At 34.3% G+C, this 10,543-nt stretch overlaps 1 protein-coding gene across 1 annotated transcript; it reads right to left on the reverse strand.

Annotated features, from left to right (window-relative positions):
• Window positions 1–4,790: 4,790 nt before the first annotated feature.
• LOC107844437 lies at window positions 4,791–6,157 on the reverse strand. The gene is made up of 3 exons (XM_016688853.2): window positions 5,620–6,157; window positions 5,379–5,502; window positions 4,791–5,127 (listed from the first exon to the last, which is right to left on the reverse strand). The coding sequence occupies exons 1-3, from the start codon at window positions 6,155–6,157 to the stop codon at window positions 4,791–4,793; spliced, it is 999 nt and encodes a 332-aa protein (XP_016544339.2).
• Window positions 6,158–10,543: the final 4,386 nt, after the last annotated feature.

A 10,543-nucleotide genomic window follows, 5' to 3' on the forward strand; every position in this document is an offset into this window, starting at 1 on the left:
AATATTTATTTTTATTTAATAAAATATTCAAGTTAGTCCTTATTGATTTAAGTAATAATATAATTTGTAAGAGGACATCAATGAGTAGTAAATGTATACAAAAATAAAAAATTATTGTGTGTACACATCTACATCTACATCTACAATATATATATGTTTACAATTACTTAATCCTATTTCTACTAGAAATCTAATCGTTTCTAGGCAACATTTTAAAATAATTTTTGAAGATAAATTGAATTAGATTAAGTTAACGTTTTAAAATTATAATTATAATATATAAAAACTATATGACAAGTATTATTAGTCACACTTTTTGTTATGTTAATATGATAAAAATATATATTTTTAATTTTTTTTTGAGTTAACACAATTTAAATCTTAAAAAGGAAAGAAAATTACAAAAATCTAAAACAGTGAGTTCTATATATTCTTACTATCATTAAAAGTGAGAGGTTTTAAATATTTTTATCAATTATTTATTTTAATATAAGTAGAGTCGTATATACTATCAAACTCTACTTTGGAGACATTTTTATGTGAATTTAGTTATAATATAATCTAAGTGTCCGTTAGATAATTTTAACTAAAATTAGGAGTATTCATACACGTGCAAAACATGTATACTAAACTAGTATATAAATGAATGTGTAACCATTTTATTGCACCATAAAAATTAGGACAAAACTAATAAATATAAAGAAAAAATAATATGCATGTGTAACCATTTTATTGCATCATAAAATTAGCGAAATATCCTTGGTAGTCATTTAATAAGAAACAAAAAGATATTTATATAAAAATAGTATCATGTATAATTCAATTACAAAGATCTAAATAAAAATATTATTAAAATAATACATGAGGACAAAACTAATAAATATATATAAAAAAAATACTATGCATGTGTAACCATTTTATTGCATAATAAAAACGAGGACAAAACTAATAAATATAAGGAAAAAACTATATGAATGTGCAACCATTTTATTTACTGCTATATATAAGTAAAGGATGGAGACACTGAAATTACCGAAACACCCTTGATAGTCACCCCAACCTTCACTTATATATAGTAATAATAATAGTAGTAGTAGTAGTAGTAGTACGAATAATAATAGTGACGACAAAAAAATTAATAATAATAATAATAATATAATAATAATAATATTAGTAATAGTAATAGTAATAGTAAAAAAAAGGAATAATATAGAAATAATAATAATAATTTCTCTTATAAAAAAATGAAGGATTGGTGTAGCCACAAAAAGACAAATATAGTATTAAAGGAAAGTAATAATAATAATAATAGCAATAGCAATAGTAGTAGTAGTAAGAAAAAGTAATATTAGTAATAATAAAAATAATAATAGTAATAGTAGTAATAGTAAAAAAAGGAATAATAATAATAATAATAATAATAATAATAATTTCTCTTATATATAAATGAAGGACTTGTGTATCCACAAAAAGACAAATTAGCAGTACACACATTCTTCACTCATATATAAGGGAAATAATGATTGTTGACACCAAAAGAAAGTTGAAGATTTTTTATTTTAGAAAAAAGGTGGATGTCTCTAAAAATATTTTGGAGAAGAGAGGATATCTTTGGAGTGAGCTTAATGAATGCTGAAAAGACAATTTTACCTTTGGTCGTCCTTGAACTCATTTTTCTATATAATAAAATAAATAAAATAAAATTACTTGTCAATGATAAATTTGTTAGGAAAAATGAAAATTTGAAGTAAAATTAATAAACATTTCTACAAAATAGAAAGACAATAAACTCTTGGATCAATTTTGTATTTGATCATATAAATAGTTTTTGTGGTCTCACTTTCAGATTTTTCATGACGCGTCATTTTTGTAGAATTTAATAAGCTCAAATAATTGTTCATATTTAACAAAATGGATAAAAATTTGTAAATTAGTTAAAATTTCAATTAGGAGTAAAATTGACAAAAAAAATTAATGTGAAGACTAACAAAATATTAAATTCTCTCTTGTATATAGTAATGATTGTTGACACTAAAAGAAGTTGAAGATTTTTTTGTTTTGGAAAATGGTGGATGTTTCTAAAAATATTTTGGAGAAGAGAGGATATTTTTGGAGTGAGCTTAATGAATGTTGAAAAGATAATTTTACCTTTGGTCGTCCTTGAACCAGTCTTTCTATAATATAAAATAAATAAAATAAAATTACTTGTCAATGATAAATTTGTTAGGAAAATTGAAATTTCGAAGTAAGATTAATAAATATTTCTACAAAATAGAAAGACAATAAACCTTTGGATTAATTTTGAATTTGATTGTATAAATAGTTTTTATGGTGTCACTTCCATCTTTTCATGACTCATTACTTTTTGTAGCATTTAGTAAGTCCAAATAACTGTTCAAATTTGGCAAAATGGATGAAAATTTGTAAATTAATTAAAATTTAAATTAGGGATAAAATTGACAAAAAAAATTGATGTGAAGACTACCAAAATATCAAATTCTCTCTTATATATAGTAATGATTGTTGACACTAAAAGAAAGATGAAGATTTTTTTTGTTTTGAAAAATGTTGGATGCTTCGAAAATTAATTTTGAGAAGAAAGGATATTTTTGGAGTGATCTTAATGAATATTGAAAAGACAATTTTACCTTTCATCAATCCTTGAACTCATCTTTCTTTATAATAAAGAAATTGATAACTACCAACGTGCAAACACTATATTAATCAATGTATAAAAGAAAATAACAAGGTGAAATATTTATTATGCACTATCGTTCTTATCAAGATATATAGCGCATCGCCTTAGCGCCTTTTTATCATAGCGAAGTACCATTAAAGCGTGTCGATGTTCGAGTAAGTTATTTTATGGTTTATTATAAATTTATTTATAATTTTATTAAAAAAATTATTAGAAAATTTTATTTTTACAAATAAGAAATTTGAAAATAACAATTGAGATTAATCTTTGCAAAGTCATTTTCTTGTAGTTTGCACCTAGTTTCAGAGTTTAAGTGTGTCTATTAATAATAACCCTAAGAGTCCTCCACCAGAACAACAGCAACAACATACCCAGTGTATTCCCATAAAAGTGGGGTCTGGAGAGGGTAAGATGTACGCAGTCCATACCGCTACCTCCGAGGAAGTAGAGAGGCTGTTTCCGATAGACCCTCGGCTCAAAGTAGAGAACACTAAACAAAGGGATGGAAAACATAATAGAAAATCAGGAATAAGAAATAATAAAATAGACATTAGAGAAATATGAAATACGAGACATAAGGGCAACACAGAATAAGAAAATAGGTACTAAGACATAAGACCTAGTGCACCCACCTAGTAATAACCTACGCTCCCATAATAAGGACCCTATGAACATGGACCTAGGCTGAATAACCCGGCTACACAAGACTCTCTAGACTGCAAGCTACAACCCATACACCCGTATTACCCTTCTACCCTTATCCGCCACCTCGACACCTTCCTATCTAGGGTTATGTCCTTAGTCAGCTGGAGCTGCTCCATGTCATGTCTAATCACCTCTCTCCAGTATTTCTTTGGCCTACCTCTACCCCTCCTGAAGCCATCCAAAGCAAGCCTCTCACATCTCCGGACTGGGGCATCCACACTCTTCCTCATAACATGCCCAAACCATCGCAGTCTTTCTTCCCGTAACTTGTCTTCCACTGAAGGCACTCCCATCTTCTCCCGAATAGTCTCATTTCTTACTCTGTCACCTCTAGTAAGCCCACACATCCAATGCAACATTCTCATTTCCGCTACCTTCAATTTTTGGATGTGCGAGTGCTTGACTGGCCAGCACTCTGCACCATACAACATAGCCGGACGAACTGCCACTCTATAGAATTTGCCTTTAAGCTTAAGGGGCACCTTCTTATCACACAACACTCCCAAGGTAGCCTCTACTTCATCTAACCTTCTCCAATACGTTTAGAGACATCCTCATCAATCTCACCATTCTCCTGAATCGTAGACCCAAGATACTTAAAACTATCCATCTTACAGACATTCTGGGAGTCCAACCTCACTACCCCTTCATCCTCTTGTCTCAAGTCACTAAACTTACATTCCAAATACTCAGTTTTGGACCTACTCAACCTAAACCCCTTAGACTCAAGGGTTTTCCTCCAAACCTCCAATTTGTCATTCATACCCCCTCGTATCTCATCAATTAGCACCACATCATCCGAAAATAACATACACCAAGGCACCTCGTCTTGAATGCTCTACGTCAACACGTCCATCACCAATACAAAAAGGAACGGACTAAGAGTCGATCCCTAGTTCAACCTGATCTCGATCGAAAACTGCTTTGAGTCTCCTTCCTCCATTCTCACTCAGGTCTTCCCTCTATTGTACATATCCTTAATAGCTCTGATGTACGCCACCGGGACCTCTCTCACCTCAAAACACCTCCAAAGAACCTCCTGCAGGACTTTATCATACGTCTTTTCTAGGTCGATGAACACTATGTGTAAATTCTTCTTCCTTTCTCTATACTGCTCTACTAATCTCTTCACCAGGTGGATTACCTCTGTCATCGAGCGACCAGGCATAAGTCCAAACTAATTCTCTGGAATAGACACAACCCTCCTCAACCTTCGCTCGATCACTCTCTCCCAAATCCTTATAGTGTGACTCAATAACTTAATACCCCTATAGTTGTTGCAGCTCTGAGTGTCACCCTTGATTTTATATAACGGAATCATTGTACTCCATCTACAGGACTCAGGCATTATCGCAGTCTTGAAAATGCCACTAAATAAATCTGTCAACTACCTTAAACTGACCTCACTAACATACTTCCAAAAATCCACCGAAATCTCATTGGGCTCCATCGCCCTACCCCTCTGTATCGTACGAATAGCCTTTTTAACCTCCTCAACCTTAAAATGACTATAGAATCTAAAATCACGGCTCTCCTCTGAGTTCTCCAATTCCCCCAACACAATGCCTCTATCTCCCTCCTCGTTCAAAAGTCTATAAAAGTACTCCTGCCATCTCTTCTTAATGTGAACGTTCTCCATCAAAACACTACCATCCCCCCTAATGTACTTCACTTGATCGAGGTCTTGGCTCTTCCGTTTCCTAGCTTTAGCAAGTTTGTACAACCTTTTTTTCCCCGTCTTTCACCTCTTACCCCGCATACAAACTCTCGAACGCTGTTGACTTAGCAACCATAACAACTAATTTAGCCTCCTTCCTGTCTACTTTGTAAGCCTACCTATTCACCCCTTTTTCCTCCTCAACTTTACTCTCAATTAACTTAACATACGTCTCCTTCTTAATCTCGACTTGCTTCTTCACTTCCTCATTCCACCATTAGTCCCCCTTATGTCATCCTACCTGACCCCTTAAAATACCCAACACCTTTTTTGGTTGTCTCCGTGATGCCACTAGCAGCCCTATCCCACATAGTATCCACATCCCCCCTGCTCTCCCACACCTCCTTTTCTACTACCTTTTCCCCTATCTCTAGAGCATTAACTGACATCAAGCAGCCTCACTTAATTCTATGTCGACCCTCCCCGACCCTTCTCTTCTTGCACTTCTTGATAGACAAGTCCATCACTAGAATCCTATGCTAGGTCGAAAGATGCTCACTCGAAATGAATTTACAATCCTTGTATAGCCCCCTATCCCCCTTCCTAAGCAGCAGAAAGTCAATTTGGGTCTTGGCTATTGCACTGCAGAAGGTAATCAGGTGATCCTCCTTCTTTAGAAAACTCAAATTCACTATCACTAGCCCAAAGACCCTCGCAAAATCCAACAGAGCAGCTCCCTCACCATTTCTATCACCGAAACCAAAACCTCCATAGACATTGTCATATCCTCCCGGTAAGGCCCCAATGTGGCCATTGAAGTCCCTTGCTATGACAATCTTCTCTGAACTAGGCATTGTCCTCACCACCTCATCCAACTCCTCCCAAAAACTCACTTTCACCTCCTCTCCCACGCCCACCTGCGGTGCATACACACTACACACATGCAACGCAAAACCCCCAATGACCAACTTAATCTTCATCATCCTATCATTGACCCTCATAAACTCCATCACCTGCATTCTAAGCTCCTCATCCACTAAGATGCCTACTCCATTATAATACCTCACACTTTCCGAATACCATAGCTTGTACCCCATCTATATCCCTAGCCTTAGATCCTACCCACCCAGTCTTCTGCGCACACGCAATATTAATGCTCCTCTTCTTAAGAATCTTCACCAGCTCTATGGACTTACCCTGCAGGGTCCCAATGTTCCAAGACCCTACCCTCAGCCTATCTTCTCTCGCCTCACGCCTTTTTCTAACACCTTTTCCAAAACCTGCCTTAGCGCCTGACCTATACCCCGAACCCACCCCAGCCCCCCTTCCTCACCCCTTCCAGCACGCCCCTAAAATGGTTAAAAATGAAGGGTGTATTTCCTTGTACTCTCTCCATTTTGAATTAGATGGACCTTTCAACCTTGGCACACCCATTAAGAAATTTAATGATTAGGAGTATATTTTACCTGTTTACTCTTCTTAACATTGTAAAACTCAATAATTAATTAAGTATGAAAAATTGTAGCATATGCATGCATGGATTGAAAATCTTATAGGAATACTGCACACAGACTTATGTAGATCTATCAAGGTTCAAAGTAGAGGAGAAAAGAAGTACGTCTTTGTCATTGTGGAAGAACTATATTGATGTCGCCCAAATTACACCTCTCAAAAAGTATAAAGTGGTCGTTGAGTCAAATATAAAACCCAACAAGGTTGGGGTTGATCCCATGAGGAATAGGCCAAAAGTATGTCAAGAGTTTGCTGATGTAACTGGGAATTACATAAATAAAAAAGAGGATTTTATAAAAGTAAGGTGTAATAGTAACAGTTGCTGGTTAATTGAATTATCATCAATATGAGAAGAGCACTACAATTGTGTTCCCCATGACTTCATAACTCCACAAGTTGTTCATGCTTAAAGGACTATCCCGATGCCTTATACACAAATTATTATTGTTATTTGATTTTCCCAATCTATATCTTTCTCTTGAGCAAGTTTAGAATACATACGAGTTCCTAACATTATAACCATCAAGAAGGCAATCAAATAAAAGGAAATACCAATACATGCAAGAACATTGATCTAGAATGACTTCACACTTAACTCTATTTTGTTAATTCATCATGGTTCTCATAACCCTAGTTATGGGGTTTAGATACTCATGATCATAAGAACACAAGAAGAACCCATAGATGAAAGCATAATTTTGCACTTACAAGAATAAAATGGAAAATCAAAATTTCTAAGTGATTAATAACCCTAAATAACCAATGTCAATGATTTCAAGATCAATAATGTATCTTAGAACCTAAATTAATGTGCAAGTCTGTATAAACTGTTCAACCTAATCATAAAACACAATGAAATTATTTATAGGTACAATACTAATCTTATCCTAAACTATGTAAGAAAAGAGGGTCGACAACACCCTACGACTCGTGGGTTGTGTCGTGGATCAAACCCATGAGTCGTGGATCTTAATCATGAAAATCAAATCTAGCCTCAGCCTTCAGTACTCACCTCACTCCTTCCACCCACAAATCATGGGTTCGAGTCACGAGTCATGGGTGGACTCGTGGGATTCAGACTCTACTTTTCATCTTTATAACTCAAGTTGTAGGTCCACTCACGAGTCGTAGGTCCCCTCTTTCCCATAAGTCATAAGTTAACTTATGGGTCACCAACTCAATAACTTTTCATTCTTCTTTCTAAGCTTTCCTCCAAAACCTATTTTCCTGAACAAATAACACAAAAACACATCATGTCCAATAAGAATACCTAAGTTCTTACGTAATTTCCTAGTTTTTAGCTTTGAAAGTGCCATGAAACCAAGGAATATCAACATCCTCAACTTAGAACCTTTGCATGTCCTCGAGCAAATAAAAAACAACAAATACTCATAATTCTTAACTAGGAGAAACCTAAGGCACCTACGGCAATCAATTTATCCAATCCAGTATAAACTTTTAACCCCCTCCTATGTACAATTTTTAAAACTATTACATATATATATAGAATAATATCATGGACATGAAAGGGATCAAGTGATGACATCAGATTAGCAAAAAACAACCAAACATGTATGCAAATGAAATTACATTAATAAATAAGCAACTAACAATGGAACCTATATATCCTCACAACAAAAATGTCCCATACTCTCACAGTATCATAGTTAATATCAATTCAAGGAATACATCAAAGTACTCATGCTCACAGAAAGTTCAAATATTGTTCATGAAATATCATAGGCTTGATCTTATTTTCTATGCCTTAGTTTTTCAGATATTGGACTGGGATCACTATAGGGATTTACTCGACTTGTAATGTAAGTTAGGGGTAGGTATGGTATATATGGTAATAGTGACTTAATCCTCGTTGTCACTACACTTACACTTTTGGCTCCACTATTCAACCATGCTCCTTTTATTCTCCCTTTTTCTCTGTTATTTATTTTCTGATTGGGTGTCGTTTTCTTCATACTTCTTATTTATTTATTTTCTTTTTTTTTCTTTTTTTTCTTTTTCTATAAAACCCAACCTACCTTATTTTGTTTTCTTAATGTCTACGTACTCCTATGATAGCCAACTCAACTTAGGCAATTTGCCTGAGTTGAGTACATAATATCCGAGGAGGGACCAGGGCCCAAACAAGTTCATTTTAATTAAAACGGGATACTAAATGAGTTAATACAAGAAAAAGGTCACTTTAGGCTCAAATTTAAGATGGGTTAATACAAGAAAATAGATCACTTTAAGCTCAAATTAGAGATAAAGGGATACTTATTTTTATTTAATCGATCATTTTAGGCTAAAAGTGGACTTATTCAAGAATGGACTATGTCCCTATCCCAACCAACTATCCTATAATCTAGTCAAAAATAACCGAGCAACTTTGTATTGCACACACAAAGTGAACTCAGTAAACACCTCACAGGCACATAGTACAAGGTTAAATTATTAACTATAATTTATTCAGTTCATGCAATGCTAAACTACAGTTATTCTGTCCCTAATACTAATGCCATAAAAAGATCAAACAATGGTCACAATCTCATAACTTCATAACACTTAGTTCATAACAAAAATATGGGAGGGGTATCATTTTATTCATCATAAAAATAAAAAAATTTGACCGCACCAAGGTTCCTTATTTTTATCCTAATCAAACATAGTAAACATAACATAAACACAATGAACAAAACACAATATCCAATACATGCTGGATCTACTATGGGAATACACTCTGGAGAAAAGAGACACAACAAGAAAACTCCAAAAGGACATATAGACTTACAAATAGCTTTGCCCCCATCAATTAAGAATGCATTATCCCCAATGCATTAGGGCAAGGTAAAATAAGGAAATTAGGAACATACATGTAGTACCTTATATGTGTAGGTCTTATGTTAATCACAATAAAAAAAATAAAAATAAAAATAGAAATAACAAGACATATTGTGTTGCCTCTCAAGCAGTGCCTGATTTAACATCGTGACACAACTCAACTTTCTTGCTACTAAGATTTCATCAAGGTAGCCCTTGGATTGGATTCCAGAGTCATTTAAACTATTTATTACTGAAACCACCCTAATGTCTGTTTGCTGCTTCATAGTTCTGCGAACAGTGAACTTGACTTCCTCATTATTCGGGGTGAAATTTAGCTCACCCCTTTCCATATCCACCAATGCTCTACTGGTGGATAAAAATGGTCTCTCCAAAATGATAGACATCTTAAAATAAACCTTGAAATCTAATATAACAAAGTCGTTAGAAAAGATGAAGTTGTCTACCTTGACCAAAATATCAAATAATATGGACACATGCTTCGTACAATTCGCCATCAAAATCTCCATCGTTGTTGGTTCAGAGGGTCTCAATCCCAATTTTTTGAACACTTCAAGTGGAATTAAGTTAATACTTGTACCTAGGTCACACAAATCCTAGACAACGATAGATAACCCAATCGTGTAAGGAATTATGAAGGCGCCGATGTCACCTTTTTTTGCACAAAAAAAAGAGATGTAATTGCACTGTAATGCAAACCACCAACAGGCTCATAAATGACAGTTCTCTTCTTTGCCACTAAATCCATCATAAACTTCATGTAACTAGGCATTTGTTTTTGAGATTCAACAAGAGAAATATTTACAGACAATCCTTTCAGCATATAAAGAAAATTCTGATACTTTCTTTCTTTGGCTTTCTTCTTTAATATTTGGGGAAAAGGCGGAGGAACTTGGGGAATGGGTTTCAATGCTAGTATGACCTCCTTACCCTTTTCTTTGTTTTCAGCTTCTTTTTCTGCAACTATAGGCTTTTGAGAGGCCTTATCATTCATCACTATTTTTTTGTTTCATCCTTATTTGAATCATCAATGTTCATGGGGATATTCTTCATATCATTAACCACATGCATAGGTGGATCAATAGTAGTCTTACCGCTCTGAGCAGTAATAGCTAGACACTGAATACCATTTT

Source organism: Capsicum annuum, chromosome 10 (genome assembly GCF_002878395.1).
Source record: "Capsicum annuum cultivar UCD-10X-F1 chromosome 10, UCD10Xv1.1, whole genome shotgun sequence".
In the NCBI taxonomy this organism is placed as follows: domain Eukaryota; kingdom Viridiplantae; phylum Streptophyta; class Magnoliopsida; order Solanales; family Solanaceae; genus Capsicum; species Capsicum annuum.